The sequence below is a fragment of the Panthera tigris genome, chromosome E1, assembly GCF_018350195.1.
Source record: "Panthera tigris isolate Pti1 chromosome E1, P.tigris_Pti1_mat1.1, whole genome shotgun sequence".
Lineage (NCBI taxonomy): Eukaryota > Metazoa > Chordata > Mammalia > Carnivora > Felidae > Panthera > Panthera tigris.
Genome location: NC_056673.1, coordinates 56,271,583 through 56,292,779, shown reverse-complemented (window position 1 = coordinate 56,292,779; position 21,197 = coordinate 56,271,583). Strand labels below are relative to the sequence as shown.

Genomic DNA, 21,197 nt, shown 5'->3' with positions numbered 1-21,197 from the left:
TGGAAATGGAAAGGAGAAAAAGAAGTCAGGCTAGCAGTACTTACAGCAAACAAAACAGACTTTAAAACAAAGACTGTAGGGGTAGCCGGGTGGCTCAGTCGGTTAACCATCCGACTTCGGCTCAGGTCACGATCTCGCGGTTCGTGCGTTCGAGCCCCCCGTCGGGCTGTGTGCTGATGGCTCGGAGCCTGGAGCCTGCTTCAGATTCTGTGTCTCTCTGCCCCTCCCTGCTCACGTTCTGCCTCTCTCTCTCTCTCTCTCTCAAAAATAAATAAACATTTAAAAAAAAATGTTTAGGGGCGCCTGGGTGGCTCAGTCGGTTAAGCGTCTGACTTCGGCTCAGGTCATGATCTCATGGCTCGTGGGTCTGAGCCCCGTGTTGGGCACTGTGCCGACAGCTCAGAGCCTGGAGTCTGCTTCCGAATTCTGTGTCTCCTCCTCTCTCCGCCCTTCCCATGCTCATGCTCTGTCTCTCTCTGTCTCTCAATAATAAATACACACTAAAAAAATTTTTTTTAATTAAAAAAAATAAAAAGAGAAAGATTTCAGCATGACGTGAGGGACTCCACAGACCCAGGCTCCAATGAAATGGGTGAAAAGTGTAAAAAGACAACCATTTACAGTAGCTAGAAGTGGTCCTGAGGGTATACACAAATGATAAAATACCTATTCAAGAAGAGCCACTAAAATCTGAGAAGGGTGTGTGGTATTTGAGCCCAAACTGCTCCCTCTCTCCCTACCCCCACTCCAGATCGGTGCAGCTGAGAACACAGGGCCCCTCTCCCCTCAGCTCCCTGTCACGGGGCTTTCTTCCAGGGAAGGGCAGGCCATCAGCATCTGTCACCCGGCACCAGCCACCTGTGGCTGAGGCTAAGTTCTGGGCAAGTGTGGCCAAGCGGTGGGGACTCCCTTCTGCTCAGCTCCCACCCACGGAATGGAGACTCTACCTTGCGCGTGATGTCACTGAGGATGCAGAGGGCTTGGCTGTCCCTGTCCTGGCTTATACGGTGATGGTTTCATGCCAGGAGGGGCAAGCTGAGAAGACCTGAGGCCTGCTGCCTCCCATCTGTCACGTGCTCAACTCCTAAACAAGGGCATCACTCAGAGAGAGATGATCACACCATCGCCCCCCACCCCAGCTCCAGAGCCCCGGCTCAGAGATTTGGCCAGAGACGGAAGCAGGTTATAAACTGCATAGGTCCTGGGGTGCCCCGGTGGCTCAGTCGGTTAAGCGTCCGACCCTTGATCTCAGTTCAGGTCTTGATCTCAGCGTCATGAGTTGAAGCCTGCATTGGGCTTGATGCTGGGCACGGAGCTTGCTAAAACAATAAAAAAACAAAACAAAACACACACACACACACACAAAACCTCTCAACCATACAGGTCCTCATCTCTTCCCACAGGAACTGGCTTTATTTGCAACAGAGGGCGGAGAAGTTCAAGCCTAAGGCAACCGGGAGAAGATTGGTAGATTTCATGAAGCTGTAGGTTCAAGAGTAAGCCAGCTAGTTTGCAGGAGAGAACCAGGGAAGGGGACAGGTGGCAGGAGCCCTCCTCAGTAGGAACACTAACCTCAGAGGAGTGAGGGGTCTGTAGAGCAATTTCTGCCCCAGGGCATTGTTGTAAACCCTAGAGCAATCAGATGGCAATTCATGGAGCTTAAGAGCTGGGTTTGGTCAGGGCAAGAGGTGTCGAGTGCAGCCCAAACCGCCGCCAACCCAGGGCGACATGCCCCAAATCACACCTCCCCACGGGGAACATCAAAGGTTTAACACTTTAGGGGAATTGGGGGTGGGAGTAGGGGGAGGCGTCCCTAAAATAAGCCAACCAGTCACTAAGCAAGCAAATAACAAACCTAGGATGGAGAATGGGGGTCCAGTACCCAGAGTTGCCACAGTACATTTAAGAAAAATTTTTTAATGTTTATTTTTGAAAGAGAGAGAGATAGCGTGCACACGGGGGAGAGGCCAAGAGAGAGGGAGACACAGAGTCCAAAGCAGGCTCCAGGCTCCGAGCTGTCAGCACAGAGCCCGACGCGGGGCGCGAACCCACGAACCGTGAGATCATGACCCGAGCCGGAGTCGGACGCTCAACCGACCGAGCCGCCCAGGCGCCCCGCTAACAATATATTGTCTTAAATGTTCCGTTTTCAACAAAACCATATGAGACAAGCAGAGAAGCAGGAAAGCATGACTCTGCTCTCACTCTGGAAACAGACCGCAGCAGGAAGTGCCTTGTGAGGGTGGCCAGATGTTGGATTTCACCGAGGCGGAAAAGTAACCATGAGGACACGAGTCAAATTCAGAGGCAGATGTAGCAGGGTTAGGATGGAAAGGGTCTGCAGGGTTAGGATGGAAAGGGTCTGCTCCACCGGGAACGATGAAGGCCTGTGCTGGCCTCAGAGGGGACAGTTTCAGAGGGTAACCAGATGGCAGGAAGAAACGGAGATGGCATGGGCCTCCCCTACCCAGCGCGGAGCCGGAGGCAGCTGGAGGTAACCGAGGAGCGGAAAGCGGCTGGTGTAGACACCCCAGCTGGAGCTAAGCGTGTAGCGGCTCAGATTGTGCAAGGGTCATAATCTTTCCTGCCTGGACAGAAAAGTCCAGGCTCTTCTGACGTGAGGGGTGGGGGCGCCGGGGTGGCTCAGTCGGTGAAGCGTCTGACTCATGATGTCAGCTCAGGTCACGATCTCACAGTTCGGGATCAAGCCCCACGTCGGGCTCCAGGCTGACCGTGCAGAGCTGGCTCGGGATTCTCTCTCTGTCCCTGCCCTGCTCACGCTCTCTCCCTCTCTCTCAAAATAAAGAAACTTCTAAAAGACAGGTGTAGGAGGTAGGCTGTACTTGCTGACATGGACGGTGCGCGGCCAGCTCCCACACAGGAAGAGAGCACTCCTCCCCCACCCCTTAAGGCTGGAGTCCAGGCAGGTGGGGCCTGGGCCGCGGTGAGGACCACGTTTGTGGGCTTGAAGACGGAAGGTTGGAAAACCAGTTGGCTTTGAATGACACTTTAGACGAGACCGACCTAACAGATATCGGTATCTATACCTATATACCTATATCTATCTATATCTATCCATCTGTATATATCATTCCATCCAAAAACCCTGGAATACGCACTCTTTTCAAGGGCACACAGAACACATTGGGCCACAACACGCTCAATACATTCGAAAAGACCAAAAATTTAAAAAAAAAAATTAAAAAAAGAAGAAATTAATAGTGATTCCCTTTCTCGCCGTAAAGTAGGAGACGCTTTTACTGAAAGCAAGGGTGAGTGCGTGCTGGGTGGGCTCAGAGAGAGGGCCTGAGGTCTCCTTAACCACCGCGGGAAGAAAAGTGACATCCACAGGGATTCTGATGGCGGAAAACAACAAAGACCGAAATGAAAGCCTTGAAACCCTCGATTCCATGCAGCGCCGGGTCAAGGCGGTAGGGAGGTGCAGCTCGCTCGCAGGCAGTCTTGGAACACAGGCAAGAACCTCCCCTTTGCGAGTGCCCTCCGGTGACCCTGGCGTGGCCCACAGAGGAGGTGAGAGAACAGAGCCTGAATGACCCATTCCTGCCCACAGGCGCAGGCCCCGGGAAGCTTCTCGGGAAGCCCTGTATTGCTACACCAGATTTGCTCCCACGTGGGAAGAAAAGGGGAGGGCGGATCATCCCTGGGAGAGGGAGGGTCCCTCTCATCCCTGAAGCTCTTCACAGCGGGGGGGCCAGAGGACCTCACAGTCTGGGGGGGGGGCGGGCTAAGGCCCTGGACGCTGCCTGCTGGAGAGTATACCCCCCACCTACGGGCCAGGGCTGCCCCGCCCTTGTAGGTGACGCCCTCCCTGGTGACACCAGAGGCCTTGTCACACCTTTCAGGTCAGGTGGTCCCTCTGCCGCCCGAGAGCTCCAGGCTGGCCTGGGTTTGGAAAAAGAACGCTATGCGATTGACGACCCTGGCTGCCCCGGAAGGTCACCAAATGAGGGGAAGAAAGGTCTCAGCTACCCTCCCCCCCCCCCGCCCCCATCAGAAGCCCTACCCACCTCGCCCCCTCCACCTCCATCCAACACAGGGTCTGCTCCTCCGTCCTGGCAAACCGCCTCCCCCCCCCCAACACACACCATTGTGTCCGCACTTCTGGAAGGACCCGAGGTGCCGGGGCCTGACCGACAGCTCAGGAGGGTCCTTCCGAGGTGAGCCTCCCGGTCGCCGTCTCCCCGGCGGCGTCTGGTATCCGGAAACCGCGGGGGCCGGGAGGGGCAGAGAGCGCGCAGTGCGCGGCCCACCCGGCAGGTGGCGGCGTCTCCCCGCGGCCCGCCCCCCTCGCGGGCCTCCCGGACCGCGCGCGCCTGCCCTTGACCGCGGCGGGAGACTTCCCGGCTCAAACCCCGGCTCGCCCGGGTGCCCGCTTCGGGACAGAGGGCAGCGCCGGAAGGGCGCGGGCAAGCACCGAGCGCCGGGGGGGCAACACGCCCGCCCCCGAGGGTGCGGCGCGCCGGGGCAGGAGGGGGGCAGGGCTGGTGGGGCTGGGCGGCCGCCTCCCGGAGTCCCGCCCGGCCCTCCCGGGCCTCTCCCCACCGCCCGGGACGGCGGCGGACGGGGCGCCCGCGGGTGAGGGCTGCATGGGGCCCCCGCGCGGCCCGCTCTGCTGGCTGCTGCTCCTGCTCACGGCTGCCTGCTCGGGGATCCTCCTCGCTCTGTACTCCTCGGCGGTGGGGCCCTACCCGGGGCCCCGGTCTGGAGCCAGGTAGGGGCTACGGCGCGGTCCGACCGGAAAGGCGCAGGGGACGCGCGGGGCGCCCAGCCCGGGCGCCATCAGTTCGCGCGCCGCGTTGGCCTCCCCGGGGTCGGGGGCCCTTTGTCCCCGGAGCCTCCACCCGGGCGCCCAACCTCCGCTGCCCGGTCCCCAGAGCCCTTGTCGGGGTCCGGGAAGGACCTCGCACCTTGAGCACCGGCCACTGGCTCCCGAAAGCCTTGTGGGTTAGTTCCCTCCGGATTGCCTGATTAGAAACACTTTCTATCGTCCAGATTTGGAGTCAGATAAAAACAGCCCCGTTTTTGTCGGGAACTCTCCCTCGCTAACGGCCCATTTCTCCGACTCTGCTTTGGGGGAAGGGACCCAAGTCGCGCTTCCAACTTCGCCGGGATCCTCAGCTCGCCTGTGGCGGGTCGCCTTTCCCGCTCGCTCCGTCCCTGCCCTCCCCGCGCCGGGCCGCCTTCTGTCCCCCGCGCGCCGTTTGCTATGTTACTACTTTTGATAAGCGCCGTCTGGGCGCGATCCCGCGAAGCGGCGGACTCCCCCGGGAACACGGGCAGATTGTGGGCTGCATCCAAGTTCCTCTCCTTGAGCCTTCTCCTGGCTCCACTCCCTCGCGCTCGCCCAGCGCACCTGCCTTGCACTCGCGCCCCGCGAGCACAACCCTTCGAGCCTGTGTTGGGTAGGTGATAGTGCCAGTTACTGAAGAAGCCTCAAAAGCACTTGGTTTTACGTCTGGGAGGCGGATCGAGCTGTGCCCGGTGTCCGGATCAGGCAGGCTGCAAGGGCCGCCCCCACAGTCTCGCCGACCGGCCTCTGCGCCCAGGCTTTCCCTTCCAGAGCGCGCTTTTACCACCTGCGCTTTCCTCACCAAACCTCGCTCCGGGCATAATGGGATGAAAGCAAAGTCAGTATCTGGTCTCGGGAAAACAAGGTCAAAAAGCATCTGAAGTTGCGAAACAATAGAAAACACGTGCAACCCATTAGGAGCCCAGTCCCTTTAGAACAAAGGGTGCCCTAGCAGATGGTACCTGAAGTTACTTAATCTCCTGGTAGCCCGAAATTGCATAAGGCCAGGCGCTGAATAAGAGAATCCTTTGTGAATTTTATGTAAAAGATGTTTTGAAACACGTTTAAACACCCTTTGAAAGTATCTAATAAACTTTAAATATGAGGTTGTCCAACATCCATTATGTCTCAACAAAGTTTTTAAAGGTCTTTACGCCCCAGGCAGGGAGGCAGGGCCTCGCTACAGGAGATGGGTATTTAGTGCCAGGAGAGGCTGGGTGGGAAGCCGGACGGTACCGGGAAGGCGGGGGCAGGCTGCGTGAGCTCCCCAGCTGGGGTGGGAAAGCAGGTGGCCTGGCCAGAGAGCCCCTGTAGGGAAGGGTGCTGGGACCCCGTCTTACTGGATCTGAGGCCGGGCTCTCATTGCAGCCCAGGAATTTACCCATGGCACAGGAATCTGGGTCAGCAGTTTCCGGGCATCAGGATATCTAGACTTATTTAAAAAGCAAAACAAAACAAAACTTTGTTATGGGGGGCGGGGCCGATGGTGAGAACAGAGGCTTCCAGTTAGTTACCTGCCAGTTACCATCTGTTGTCAACATCATTTGGGCGTTTTGTTTTTTTAAGTTTATGTATTTATTTTTGAGAGAGAGGGAAAGGGAGAGCCAAAGAGCACGGGGGCGGGGGAGGGGCAGAGAGAGAGAGGGAGACAGAATCCCAAGCAGGCTCCGAGCTGTCAGCACACAGCCCGATGCAGAGCTCCAACGCACGAACCATGAGCTCATGACCTGAGCCGAAGTCAGCCTCTTAACCGACTGGGCCACCCAGGCGCTCCCGTTCTATTTTATTAATTACTGTTGTGACTCTCTTACTGTGCCCAACTTATAAATTAAACTTTATCATACATACATGGATGTAGAGGAAAAACCACAGTGTGTACAGATCTGTATGCACACAGTCTGTATGGAGTTCGGTACTTGCCATGGCCTCAAGCATCTGCTGGGGGTCTTGGAAATATATCCCCCCGGGATAGGGAAGGACCACTGTACAAGGTCCTTATTTCTCATCAGGTCAGGAAAACATCCGGGAGGGGCATATGTGGGCTGACCCCCTCCCTCACTCCTTCCAGGCTCTCCAGACAGGTATCTAGAAGCCCTTGGATTCCTAAGAAGGAGGGGCTGGGAGAAATCACTGAGCACTGCGGGGAGGGGGGGGGGGAGTGCTCTAGAGATGAGCAGGCCTCCCTGAGTTTGGGGTGTTCAGAGCAGCAAAACAGAATAGGGGACTCCCCCGGGGGGGGGGTTCTCACTGCCCCTGAGGGCTGGGTACTGTGTCCCCGGTCCTTCTTCAAAGAGGGTCCTGTCCTGCTGAGGACAGGAACTACAGGTTGGGGTGTGGGGGCAGGTGGCCATCAGAGGGGGAGAGAGAAGCATGGGGGAAGGGATCATGCCTGCTCTTTCTGGCCTGGCCCTCCTGGGTCTGTGGAAACCTGAAGTGAGGCAGGTCACAAGCTCCCAGGCGGCTCAGCTGGGGAGACACCTTAGAAGCAAGCAACAAAAGGCCTTTTGTTTCCTTGCAAACTGCCGGCCAAAATCCTCCCCACCTGCTCCTCTGTGGGTTGGGGAGGAGGCAGGAGTCTGGGGGAAACCCGACACCCATTTGCATAGGCAGAGGCCCCTATTCCTTCTGTCTGCCCTCTTCCCTGATGCTGGGGTCGCCTGGGAGGTGGGAGTAGGGGTGGGGCAGTAGCTTCAGCTCCTGCCCTCCCTCCCCGAGGGACACTGTCACAGAGGTTGCCACTCCTTCCTTTAGCTAATACTCAGAGGATGCTTTTTGTATGAGATACTACAGATTCTCTGTCTGAATCCTGCCAACAATTGGATATGGGATATGATTGTTAGTCACATCACTATGATTATATCTGCTGTACAGATGCAGAGAGTTCAGAGAAATTAGGTAACTTCCTTAGATCGTGGGATACAGACCTAGGGCATGAGGCTTCAGACCCCATGCCTGCCATCGGGAGCCGTAGGGCAGGAGCCCGGCGGCAGGACAACCCACCCCAAGGTGAAGGGGGACCTTGTAACACCTGCCTCCGGGGCCTTGGCGGGGAGGTCCGTCTGACGGCGGGCGGGGGCCGGCAAGCTTTCCTATTTCGTGCTTTACCCACCATCTCACTGTTCGGTAAACCATATTTCTGCCGCTTGCCGTGGGATCTCTTCATTTCTGGGGTTTATAGAGCTGAGCCAAACGTGATCATGTGACAATAATTTTGTTTCCGGAGAGAGAGAGATGGGCAAAAATCAGAGCCTAGGAGGATCAAAGGAGTGGCACCTTTGACCCTGACAGACCTTGTCAGCCTCTGGAGCTGAGTCCAACCCCTGCTTTACTTCTGCTTCTCCCCCAGGAACACCACATGGTCTGGAACATTCTTTGGACGCGAAGTGTCAAACGCCGGGACGAGAAAGGTAAAACTTGGGTCAGCTATTCTGGCAGTTTTGAGCATCCTCGAGTTAGCAGGGAGGAGGTGAAAAAGAAAAGCAAACGAGAACATTCTCGGAAGGCTGCTGGGTGAGAGCACTCTGCAACAGCCCAACCATGAGCCTTCGAGCTGAGCGAGCAGTCAGACCTGACCACGAGGGTTCCCTGTACCACAGCAGCAGAGAAGGGGTGCAACCAGGTGAAAAGTTTTGGGGAAATCATGTGATTTATCTTTATTTTATTATTTAAAAAAAATTTTTTTTTATTTTTATTTATTTATTTTTTAATGTTTATTTATTTTTGAGAGAGACAGAGACAGAATGGGAGTGGGTTAGGGGCAGAGAGAGAGGGAGACACAGAATACCAAGCAGGCTCCAGGCTCTGAGCTGTCAGCACAGAGCCCGACGCGGGGCTCGAACTCATGAGCTGTGAGATCCTGACCTGAGCCGAAGTTGGACGCTCAACCGACTGAGCCACCCAGGCACCCCAATTTTATTTTTGATTTTTGAAAACTTACATCCAAATTAGTGAGCCTATAGTGCAACGATGATTTCCGGAGTAGATTCCTTAGTGCCCCTTACCCATTTAGCCCATCTCCCCTCCCACAACCCCTCCAGCAACCCTCAGTTTGTTCTCCATATTTATGAGTCTCTTCTGTTTGGTCCCCCTCCCTGTTTTTATATTCTTTTTGTTTCCCTTACCTTATGCTCACCTGTTTTGTCTCTTAATTTTTTTTAATTTTTTAATGTTTTTATTATTGAGAGAGCATGAGCAGGGGAGAAGCAGAGAGAGAGAGGGAGACCCAGAATCCGAAGCAGGCTCCAGGCTCTGAGCTGTCAGCACAGAGCCCGATGCAGAGCTCAAACCCACGAACCGCGAGATCATGACCTGAGCCGAAGTCGGATGCTTAACCGACTGAGCCACCCAGGCGCCCCTGTTTTGTCTCTTAAAGTCCTCATATGAGTGAAGTCATATGATATTTGTTTTTCTCTAATTTCACTTAGCATAATACCCTCCAGTTCCATCCGCGTAGTTGCAGATGGCAAGATTTCATTCTTTTTGATGGCCAAGTAATACTCTGTTGTGTGTATGTGTGTGTGTGTGTATATATATATATATATATATATATATATATATATATATCACATCTTTATCCATTCATCCATCGATGGACATTTGGGCTCTTTCCATACTTTGGCTATTGTTGATAGTGCTGCTATAAACATGGGGGTGCATGTGTCCCTTCGAAACAGCACACCTGTACCCCATGGATGAATGCCTAGTAGTGCGATTGCTGGGTCGTAGGGTAGTTCAATTTTTAGTTTTTTGAGGAACCTCCATACTGTTTTCCAGAGTGGCTGCACCAGCTTGCATTCCCAACATGATTTATCTTTAAAAAGGCCTGTGAATTTGACATCCTGCTCAGAATGTCTTTTTTTTTTTAAAGATTTTATTTTTAAGTAATCTCTGCACCCCATGTGGGGCTCAAACTCACAACCCCAAGATCCAGAGTCGCAGGCTCTACCAACTGAGCCAGACAGGTGCCCCTCAAAATGTCTTTTTACTATAAAAGTCACATTTAAACTGCTCGACATGGAGTAAACAAGCAAACCCTGGGAAGATGCTCCAAGCTTGCCCAGGGCGGGGTTCGAGAAGCTTCTAGGCCCGGCTCCATAAGGAATGGTCAGCGTTAACTGTGGGCTGAAGCACTTCACCCACATTCTCTCACTTAAGCTGCACGGCAACTCTGTCATGTAGCTCTTACGGGCGAACGAACGAGGCCCCGAGAGGTCAGGTACCTTGCTCAGGGTCCCTCTGGGAGAATAGGTGGTACTGGAATTTGAGCCTCTGCTTTGACCCCAGAGCGTGTCCTCTGAGCCGCTGAGGAATACAGCCTTGCCCTGCTCTGTGTGCTGTGGCCCAGCAGGACCGTGACTGTTGTTCTGGATCTATTCGGGTTTAAGAGTTGTTTTCAAGGTCCTAGAGCCCGAACTCGGACTTGTTAGCCGAGGCCTCAGGGAAAGAAATTTCACATGTCAAACATAGTGAACAGCTGAGCTGTTCAGGCACAAAGCAAGTAGCCCTGGGCGGGGGGTGGGGGGGGGTCCCCGTCTTAAGGACAGAGGCAGGGGTAGACACTTGGCCTGCGGGCTGAAGACAAACCCCAAGCATCTTCTGGGTGCTTATGGTTCATCTTTAAGTTTCCCAACGTTCTTTCCACCTTGAGCTGCTTGATGCTCATTGACATATCCCCGCCTGTTTTAAAAAAGGATTCGGGGTGACTTTTGGATACACATAACAAGACAAACCTATAAACAGAATAAAATGAAGAAATGGCCGCAGGAAAAATAAAGGTAGGAGAGTAAGACAACGTCATGTAGATAAGTGCAGGAAAAATGTGCCACAAGGTGTAAGGGATGGGCCATGGATCTAGCTCTGAGCTTCCTGGCGGCCACAGTGAAGAAAGAAATTTGCCATTGTGTCCATCCATGAGATAATAGCAAGCCCACTTCCCAAGTGAAGCACAGCCCTTCCTGATAGAAAGACCTGAAGAGTTTTCTCCTGGCATCTCTTAAAGAAGGCCCTGGAACACAGCCCAAAGAGAAGCTGAATAGTAGTGAAATCAGTACAGTCAGTCCGGCTATGATGCTTGGTTTGAAAACGTGAATTTGTTCCCGGAAGGTTGGTTATCTTAGGAAACAGTTTGAGCATTAACACAAATTTTGTGTTTGCTTCGGGGTGATTTGTCCTTGGGAGTGCTGAGGTTAAATGCAGAAAACCACACCCCACCAAAGGGAGCCACGGAGGAATCCGCAAAATACACACACATGCGCCCTCTAGATATGCACCTCGTTGAGTGTGTTACAACTCTCTTCCCACTACTTCACGGTAACAGGCTGCCACCCTTCTGATGCCCGCTTAACGTGAGCAAACGTCGAGTCTTTTCCAAGGTCAGGTGCCACATGTTTAATAGAAGCAGTAGATTTGAACCGTGAAACTGTGCTTCCGTCTGTTAGGCCCCACCCCCTTGTGTTTTATGCATCACAAAGCATCACAAAGCTTTTGAGTGCTGCACCACTAATCCCATTTTCCCAAAAGCCCCGGGGTTTCGATTGCACAGTTTTGCACAGCGTGGTAGGTTTTTTGCCGTCCGTAGGGGCACCTTATAGCAGAAGCGACCGTACAGCTCTTCCCTGCACTCAGCATCAGACCAGCAGCCTAACAAAGAGCCCCCTTCGGTGGGAAGGGTAGCCCCGCCCAGGCCCAGGCTGTGCAGGATTCTGACACGGGGGGTTGCAGGCAGATGGGGTTGGAACCTGTTGAGTACTTTACCCTCCCTCGAGGTCCCTGTGTGCCGAGGCACTGCCTCACTATCCTCGGGCTTCTGAAAGAAATGGGCACGAACCGGAGGTGGGGGGGGAGGGCTAAAACAAGAGAAATTGATTCTCTCACAGTTCTGAACCCGAAAGTCCGAAATCAAGGGGTCGGCAGAGCCACCTTCCTGAAAGTTCTAGGGAAGAATCCTTCCTTGCTTCTTCCGGTTTCTGTGGCCTGTGGTCGCATCACTCCAGTCTCTGTGTCTGTTTTCACACGGCTGTGTAAGGACGCCAGGCGTTGGATTAGGGCCCACCCTGAACCCATATGACGTCACCCTGATGAACCACATCTGCAAAGACCCTATTCCCAAATAAGGTCACGTTCTAAGACTCTAGGCAGACAGAATTGGGGGTGGGGGGGGGCACTGTTCAACCTAGTACAGGTACCACCTGGAAGGAAACGGTGGTAACCATCCCGGCAGCCCGTTGCGCACGAATCTTACAGTGAGGACTGCCAGAGCTAGGATTTGGATCCAGGCTGCACTCTTCCGCTCAAGGGCAGACGGGTCTTAACCCATTTTGTGGGGAAACGCCCCAAAGTTTCTCTAAGAGCGCAGGGAAGGAGTAGGAGGCCAGAGCCATCAGGCCCTGGAGACGTGGCATCCAGGAGAGAAAGGGCCGGGCAGGGTAGATCCAGAAAGCTCTCTGACCCTCGCCGCACCGCTGTGCCACACAGGTCAGCTCAGCTGGCGGGTCTGGGGGTGAACCAGGGCTGGAGGGGAAGGACGGCTCTTCCCTCCCAACCTTCCTGCGGGTTGGGCTCTGCAGGCTCCTGGGAAGGCGCCCACCCCCAGCTAATGGAGCTCAGCGCTCTTCCCTCCCGCCCCACAGAGCCCGCACTGCCGACACCCGCTCTCTCTGGCCATCCAGAAGCACCCCCACTTCCGGGCCCTGTTCAATCTCTCCACTCCAGTGCTGCTCTCGGGGGGCCTCTTCGCTCGGGAGCTCTGGGACAGCCTGAGCCAGTACAAAGCCCCCTATGGCTGGCAGGGGCTCTCCTTCCAAGGTAACCGGCAGCCGCTGCTTCTCCCCCAGCCCTCTGGCCCCAGTGAACCCCTTCCTCTGGGGCAGACCCTGCCCTCATAGCGACCCCCCCACCCCACCCCGTGCCCCTTTCTTCCCAGGAAGGTCTCAGGGCTCACCCCCCCCCACCCCGTTGTATGACTCCCCCCGTATCCGCCACCCCCTACAAGCACCACGGGGTCAGGGAGAGGGGCTTGGCTGCACCTGCCAGCCAGCTCCCCCCTTCTGGCGCTGGCACCAAGGTCCAAGGTGGCCGAGAACAGGGGCTCTGGGACCTCAGCCTGCCGACGGTTCCTGCCATGGGAAACTGCCCGGAGGCCCTCCTTCCCGTTCAATCTGCACCCCACCCCTGTGTGCCTCAGATTATTTTATTGCGCCATACAGTCTTGAGAGAACTAGTTCTTCAAGGTCTTGAGATGACTTAAGGGTACAGCCAAATCCTCTCCCCACCCCCCGCCCAGTTCAGCCCACGGTCCCACTGACATTTTGCCCTCCCTGCACCCCCCTCCACCCTTTGTGCCCTGGTGTCAGACCTCTGGCAGATGGGGTGCCAGGAGCATTCTTGGGGAGGCCCCAACACGACATCCCTCCTCTGAGCGCCCCACCTTGTCTGGCCCCCACAGCCATCAACTCCACCCTGAGCCTCCTGAATGACTCTGAGAGCTCCAAGCTGTTTGCCGCCTCCGGGAAGCCGCTTCCAAACTGCGTTCGCTGTGCAGTGGTGGGGAATGGAGGCATTCTGAATGGTTCCCGCCAGGGTCTGAACATCGATGCCCACGACTACGTCTTCAGGTGTGCGGGCCGGGAGCCGGGGGGGCGGTGGGAGAGAAGCTGGAAAGAGGGCCAGCTGCGGGGCAGCCCCGGCCTCGGGCGGCAGTGAGACAAGCAGGCCCGGACAAAGGCAGACTCGCAGACAGACTCCGAAGGTGGAGTGTGGGTGCCGCATGCCAGGGGAGAGGGAGCTGCCACGGCCGGATGTGCCCATTTCACAGGCATCCCTTGAGGTCTGGAGGGGTGGGTATGGGGCTGGCGACCCCCACTGGTGGCGCCCTGGGCAGAGGGCACGGTCTGCACAGAGACCTGGGGACAGATGCAGCAGGTCCAAGTACAGACACGGCATCGTGTGACCATGAGGAGGCTGACGGGCCTCTGTTTGGACCAGACTCAATGGCGCTGTGATCAAAGGCTTCGAGAAGGATGTGGGCACCAAGACCTCCTTCTATGGTTTCACTGTGAACACGATGAAGAACTCCCTCATCTCCTACGGGAACCTCGGCTTCACGTCTGTGCCACAAGGCCAGGTGAGGCTTCTGACGGGCGTGCAAGGCCGTGGACAGTCAGCGCCACTGTTCCCAGAGCCCCTCCGTGGGGCAGACCCCATAGTTCCAGGCAGCACAGGCCTCCTCTGGAGTAGAGCGTGAATGGCTAGTGTTTACTGAAAGCTTGTGGGGTGCCAGGCACCGTACGTGGGCCCGTCAGTCCCATTTTCCTGGTGAGGAGACTGAGGCCGGGTGCCCTTCATTCAGCAAGGCGGCAGCAGGGCCCGGCTTCAAAGAGCTGCCCTCCAGAATGTCCTTCTGTGAGGGAGGCTGGGTTCAAAGGGATCCAGCCGTGAGCAGCATGCCCAGCAAGGGGGGGCGGGGAGCCAGAACTTGAGACCGCCCACTGCCTCCAGCTCCTCAGCCACGCCCATTTTCGGGAACACTGCCCCTCCCTCAAGAGCCGTCAGGGTGACACCTAAAGAGGGGAGATTCCAGGATAAGGTTGAGTTTCTAGAAGCTTCCTCCTCGGAGCAGGAAATTCAGGAGTCTCCTAGCCACAGCAGGACCTCTCTTCACTCGTGATAAAATGAAATGAAGCAGCTTTGTGATGTGGCCACACCGCCTGTAGGAATGATCCATCCCCGTGTGGACAAATTACCCCAGACTTAGTAGCTTTAAACAGCAAACATTTATTGTCTTACAGTTTCAGTGGGTCAGGAATTCGGGAACAGCCTAGTAGACTGGTTTTGGCTCAGGATCTCAGGTGTTTGCCGGGGCACCCTGGGTGGCTCAGTGGGTTAAGCGTCTGACTTCGGCGCAGGTCATGATCTCACGGTTCGTGGGTTCGAGCCCCGCATTGGGTTCTGAGCTGACAGCGCAGAGCCCGCTTGGGATTCTCTCTCCCTCTCTGAAGATAAATAAACTTTAAAAAAAAAAAATTGAGGCCGGAATCGAGACGGCCCCTCTCTAGGCTCCTAGAGTGTTCTCAGGTCATGGCAGCTAACTTCACCCAGAGTGGTCCCAGGGACCTTTTATGGCCTAGTCTCCGAGATCACCCCCCAGCATCGCTTCTGCTGCTCTCTATTCATTAGTCACGAGGTTGAGAGGGGGGATTACAGGCAGAGAAGAGAAATTCTCCCATCAGGACGGGTAGAGGGCTGTCCAATCTGAGCAGGATGTGGTCTTGTTCGGGCAGGGGTGGGGAGTGGCGAGGGGGGCTGGCTCAGTGTCTCTGTTGCCCCAACAGGACCTGCGCTACATCTTCATCCCCTCTGACATCCGTGACTATGTGATGCTGAGATCGGCCATTCTGGGTGTGCCTGTCCCTGAGGGCCCCGACAGAGGGGACAGGTGAGCCGCCAAATGGGTGCAGGGTGTGGTAGTGCTGGGATCATCCCCCTGCTTGCTCCCTGGGCCCACTGTCAGGTAGGGAGAGTGGGTGAGGGCAGCAAGGAAGTCCCCAAGAATCCAAGAGGGTGTCGGGCAATTAGGCTCTTTTGTCCTCCCCATGGAAAAGCCCAGGTGACCCTGCTGGTCCCCCCAGGAACCCGCCTGAAGGGCCACCCTGGCTGCTCAGCTTCGGGCTGCTGTCCCCATCACCCACGCAGCCCCCCCAGCCCGCGGCACTGACTGGGTCCGTCCTCTCCTGACTCTGCTGTCCTGCTGAGCACACCGTGTCTGGAAACTGAGGGCGGGGGGATGGTGTCCATGCCACTTGCCCTGGTGGGCAGCCTCCTAGCGCTGTGCCCGTGAAACGGGAGAGCAGGTGACATGGGTCCAGTGTCCTGCAGAGAACAAAGGACGCTCTGTCTTTTCTCCCCGACCTTCCTGGGCAGCAGGCCTCTCTCCAGCTCTTTTGAACCATGTCCCGGCCTCAGCTGAACCTTCTCCCTGTGGCGCTGGGACAATTCCTTGTCCCAGAGTCAAGTCCTTACAGACCCGTGCCACCTCTGCAGCCGCCAAGTCCAGCCCTCCTACCCCCAACACGTCACCCGCCCCCAAAAGAGCAGCTTCTGAGGTCCTTAGGGGTTAAGCCCCCGAAGGCCCCGGCCGCTTACACTGGCCCACCACCGCCCCGCCCCCGCCCGGGTGCCACCCAACAATCGCTCATGATGCGGCACCTGGTCACGAGTGGGCTTTGTGACACGGGCGGGACCGGGCTCTCGGGGGGGGCCGGCTCAGGGACATCGGTCGGGTGGTCACGAGCCTCCCCAACACCAATGAGCTCCCCCTCCCACACCCCCAGTCCGTCCCCTACCCAGTCCCCCTCCCAGTCCCGGTCCAACCATGTCACCCCCACCAACCAGCAGGCCTTCTCCAGCTCCGGCGGCTCAGCCCCGTCTCCGTCCCCCACCCGGGGGTCGTCCTCCCGCCCCCCCTCTCACCCTCCCACTCCAACTGCCTCCCAGCCCTCTTCCCGGGCTTCCTCCCTGACCCCCAGCCCTCACGTCCAGCATGTGCCCCGAGGGGCTTCCCAGACCCCCACTCCGCCCACCTCCAAGTCTCCTTCCCAGTCTGGCCTGAGGTCCGTCTCTCGAAACTCTTCCCAAACCCCTCCCGTGCCTGTGGCCAGGTCCCCCTCCCACAGCCCGGCCACCTCGGCCTCCTACATCGGGCCGGTGCGGGGCATCCCCTCCTACATCGCCCCTTACGTGCCCCGCTTCCTGAAGGAGCCCCCCTTCTTCCAGCCCCCCACCGTGCCCCTGCCCCAGAACCAGTGCTTCCCCTGCTCCTTCCCCTGCCCGCCCCGCAGCTGCGAGCGCCCTCAGGTGCCCGAGTCCCTCTACTTCCCCCTGCTCCCCCCTCCTCCCCACCACCCCCGGGTCAGCTGCTCCTACCCGACCCCGCCGGCCCTGTTCACGCCCCCCTCCTCGCTCTCCTACTGCCCGCCCACCGAGGTCCTGGTGAGCGGGAAGCCACACGTGGTGCCCACCGTGCTGCCGGCCACCTTCTACACGCCCTTCTCCCGCTACTACACCCAGCCCCGCCCGTACCGCGGGCACCGCCGCGGGCCCAGCGCCTCCCCCCTCAGCCTGCTCCCCCACTTGCCCTACGACGGCTCGGGCCGCTCTGTCCACTTCTTCCACCGGTCCTAGGCCTCAGACCTATTTCGGACCAGAAGCCTCTGCCGGGAAGTTCAAGCTGCTACATCCACACTTCATCGGCTACCTGAGGGAGCGGTAGGTGCGTGTGTGGAGGGCGGGGGTGCGGGCGCACGAAGAACGGCTCCCCTTCCAGCCCCCCTGCACGCCAGCCCCCCGACTGCTGCGGGCCCCGTATGGCCCGCTCACCGTCATCTCCCCGGAGAGCTAACCTGGACGAGGCCCAGCCCGAGGCGACCGTGGGGAGCAGCCTGGGGGACAGCAGTGGCCTGATCTCCTTCCCTCCCTCAGTCCCTCTCCCCCTGCCTGTGGTTTCTCATGGGGGGGGGGGGGCAGTCACTTGCCCCCCTCTCTGGAGACATTCTGGTTGTCACTAGGTACGGGCCACTAGCCAGTAGAGACCAGGGACGCCGTTGAGCATCATACGAGGCACAGGGCGTCCCTGCAACAAATGACTTGGCCCCAAACGTCAGTCGGGCCGTGGTCGAGAGGCCTGCCGTAGCCCCCGGGCTGGCGCCACAGAGAGCGGGTGAAGGACGGTGGGTGGGTCTGGGGAGGCCAGCTGGAGGCGGTGGCGAGAGCCCCATTCCACAGAGGCAGAAACCAGCTCAGAGAGGCCACGTGGTTGGTCTGGCAGAGTTCGGATGTGAATCCGAGGCTGAGGTCAGGCCTCACTTCCGGACTCTGCGCGTGTGCGCCCCCCCACCCCGGGGGGGGGGCGGGTTCATGCGCCATCTCACCGGTGACTCCAGTCCCCGGACGTGGGTGCCCTGTCCCTCATGTCCCACATGAGGGATTCCGGCTTGGCGGAATGTGGGGAAGCCTGGGGGTAGGGCTCAGGCTGACTAAACAGGCCACTTGTGCCCTACCCGCTGTGGTTCCCCAGCCCCCCCCGGGGAAGGCAGGGTGCTGCAGAGAGGAGAGGGGACTTAGGCTGGGTTCAGGCTTCCAGAGCGGGAAGGATGGTCCCTGTGGTGCTTCCGCACGGGCCTGTTCCTTTCTCACCCCCTCGCCCCCGGTGAACCAGACTTTTGCATCTGGTTCATTGGGGGTTTTCCTAAACGGGGAACGGATTGCACTCGAAGGGCCAGGAAGTCCTCACCGGCTTTCCAGCCCGTGTGACTCGGTAGCCGGGAAGCCAAAGGGCACAACCATCAAGTGAGCGAGACCTAATCCTCTCTCTCTCTCGTTTTGATGGCTCTTTTGGCCTCCAGGTTTCTGAAATCAAAGTTGATGAACACGAATTTTGGAGACCTATATATGCCGAGTACTGGGGCCCTCATGCTGCTGACAGCTTTGCACACCTGTGACCAGGTAACGGGAGCAGAGGACAAGCGTGGGTGGGACCTAAGCCTGGGACTCCACCTGTATTTTGTGGGGAAGGGATTCCCCAGGTGCAAGAGCAAGCTGGTTTCTGGAAGGGGCGGGAGGGAATGGGACGGCTGAGCTCCCTCCACACCGGCTGTTCGAGGGTCCTTTCCAGGACAGCTTGGGGGGGGGAGGGCAGCCTTGCCTTCCTCTGGCAGCCACCTGTCCCAGCACTTCTGGGCTTCACCCTCTCTTCCCCGGCTGCCGTTCCCTATGACACCCAAGGCACGCGCTATCAGATTGTTCTTGCGGAACCAAAATCTCCTCCAGGGAAGTGGCAGGGACACATCCTTTTATGAGTACATTCTAGAACCGAGCTGGACAGCAGAGTCGGCCTTCCACACGCAACCTTTGAAATCACTGCAGATGTCCCCAGTGCAGTGTTGCCCACGGGAGCCACGTGGAGGCAGCCGTGAAACAGTCTGCGGTCACCCACACTTACGCCAGCACGGGAACCGGAGTCCCCTCTCTTCCGTGCCCCACACCTCTTCCCTGTTGTATAGCAGCGGTCTCTTGACTACGTTCCCATCAGACTGGGACAGGAGTAGTGATGGGCTTTTGCCTCCGTCTTGGGCTTCACCACGGAGGTGATGGCTTTGCCCAGACATCATGGACCAGGGTTTAAAACCCAGCCTGGCCACTCAGTGGCTTGTGACTGAAGACCTGTTCGCTTCCCTGTTTAAGTTTATTATTTTGAGAGGGAGGGGAGGAGCAGAGAGAGAGGGAGAGTCCCAACCACCAGGCTTGGTGCTGTCGGTGCGGAGCCCGACACAGGGCCCGATCTGACAGTGAGATCACGACCTGAGCAGAAATCAAGAGTCGGGACGCCTAACCGACTGAGCCACCCAGGCGCTCCCCGCTCATTTGTAAAATGAGGATAGTACCTGAGATTATTGTGGGGCTGAGGAGACACGTCCCAGAGCACAAGTGCCTGACGCTGGCGTGAGCTCAAACTACTGTTTACCTGTATCTTCAGCGTGGCATCTAAGAAGGGGGGTCGGGGGGGGGGGGGGTGCTGTGCTTTTCTGTGCTTTTCCGGAATCTTATCACTTCACAGATTTGTCTGCACCTAGCTCAGTGAACGCTAACTCAGGGGCCATCCTTGTCTAGGTTAGTGCCTACGGATTCATCACAAGCAACTACTGGAAATTTTCTGACCACTATTTTGAGCGAATAAAGAAGCCACTGATCTTCTACGTCAACCACGACCTGTCCCTGGAAGCCACCTTGTGGAAAGACCTGCACAAGGCCGGCATCCTCCGACTATACCAGCGCTGACCCTCAAGTACCCAAGCCCTCTGTTCCCGCAGCTGTGGCCCTGACTCCCCACGTGGCCAGAGCCGCCTTATCTTTTCAGTCTGAGAAGGGCTCCAGCTCCCCTCCCCCCACCGCTTCGTCTCTAGAGGGCATGGAGAAGTGGATTTGTGACTGTCACTGAAGCGTGTTCACTGCGGGACACTCCATCTTGTTCTTGGTTCCTCCAAGAAGACTCCCTCCCTCCTGGGTCTGAGACCCACATTCCGACCCTGGTGAAGGGAAGACCGCTCTGCTGGGCATTTTACAACCAAAGGTAACACAAGAGGGGACCGTGACCCTCCCCAGCAAAGGGCAAGCATACTCAGGAGTGAAGGATCTTCAAAGCCAGCCAGCAGCTGGCACTGGGCGACTTGAAGATGCTGGCGGACCAGCAGCAGCCAGGCGCACACCCGCTCCCCCCGGCCGGACCCTCCCACCGGCGTGTCCAGCCGACTCCAAAGCAGTTGGACTCCAAGACACCTACACCACCTGAGGACGCAACCAACTGCCTTCTGCCCCGCGATGGAATCAGAACGCAAGAGGCAGAATGTATTCTGAAAGTGGTTAATTGCATAAATGATAGATGACCACTTTTGTCTTTTTTGTCTGCTGGGGGGACTGGGGCAGGACACCGTGGAGGGCTTAGCATGCAGATCAGAGAATCCAAGAACCACGGGCATGTCCTGGTATTGACAGGGGCCCACCACACAGAAGGCTTGCCTGCCCAAGGGAAGTCCCATTGGAGAGCGACCACTGCCTTGCCACTAGCACATGAGGTAATGAGCCCTCAGCTTCACATCATGGCTTTACCAATTACATGGGCTTCTACGGAAGGTAAGGTCTCAACTCAGCTGGTGATCACCATATAGCCCTTAAGCCTTGGGTTTACTGGCCCGATGCCTAATAACCTGGCAGTCTCATCTGCTGTTATCGGGCAGCGCTGGGGGCGGTGGGGGGCAGTCTCCCCAGGGCTGGCTGGCCAGAGCCTTCCCGACATGGCACTGATCGCCACTGGCCGATCCACCAACAGCCAGGAGCGGGCCTCTGGCTCTGTGGTTTTGGAAGGTAGATCCTATCAGCACATTTAACGAGAGGGATGAACCAACACTGGAATCAAAATTCTACTTTAGAAATTCAGACGGGGGAAAAAGAACAGAGACTGGGCTTTCACGAGTGAGGCAGCTACTCGAAACCATAGCTGATGCTAGAGAACAGTTTAGACTGGAAGGGAGGGGTGAACAGTTCAGAACAGCAGGAGGCCAAGGCCTCTCACCACTTTAGCTTGGCAACAAACTGTCCCTTGGTCTCCAGGATAGCACGGTACTGAGTATGTTTCTCTGGATAGAATACATGGTCCAGAAAGAATACCATCAAATGTGGGATCCACGGTACAGAGTCAGTCCATCCTGGGGTCTGACACGATGACCTTTACTAGTAAAGAAACACGACGACCTTGATAAGCCAGCACAGCCCAAGCTAGGACTCCTGACCCCCTTGTGTCCGTAACACTTTGTCCCTAGCCCCTTCACATCTGCAGCTA

The 21,197-nt window shown here is 57.0% G+C and overlaps 1 protein-coding gene across 2 annotated transcripts; it reads left to right on the top strand.

Annotated features, from left to right (window-relative positions):
* Nucleotides 1-4,327: 4,327 nt before the first annotated feature.
* Nucleotides 4,328-20,247, top strand: ST6GALNAC2 (ST6 N-acetylgalactosaminide alpha-2,6-sialyltransferase 2). Of its 2 annotated transcripts, XM_042965912.1 has the most exons (9): nt 4,520-4,732; nt 8,157-8,217; nt 12,439-12,613; nt 13,254-13,422; nt 13,793-13,931; nt 15,139-15,242; nt 16,988-17,071; nt 18,208-18,307; nt 19,472-20,247. In XM_042965912.1, exons 1-9 carry the CDS (start codon nt 4,608-4,610, stop codon nt 19,637-19,639), a joined length of 1,125 nt encoding a protein of 374 aa, XP_042821846.1. In that variant the 5' UTR covers nt 4,520-4,607; the 3' UTR covers nt 19,640-20,247. The 2 variants fall into 2 exon arrangements, with proteins under 2 accessions (XP_042821847.1, XP_042821846.1); XM_042965913.1 differs by lacking the exon at nt 19,472-20,247 and having other exon boundaries at nt 4,328-4,732; nt 16,988-17,075; nt 18,208-18,294.
* Nucleotides 20,248-21,197: the final 950 nt, after the last annotated feature.

Bases quoted from the DNA above. Each gene is read 5' to 3' on its own strand.
- ST6GALNAC2 (XM_042965912.1), top strand. From the start codon at position 4,608: ATGGGGCCCCCGCGCGGCCCGCTCTGCTGGCTGCTGCTCCTGCTCACG. The intron at 12,614-13,253 runs GTAACCGGCAGC...TGGCCCCCACAG, and splicing joins GCAGGGGCTCTCCTTCCAAG to CCATCAACTCCACCCTGAGC. The intron at 13,423-13,792 runs GTGTGCGGGCCG...TGTTTGGACCAG, and splicing joins GCCCACGACTACGTCTTCAG to ACTCAATGGCGCTGTGATCA.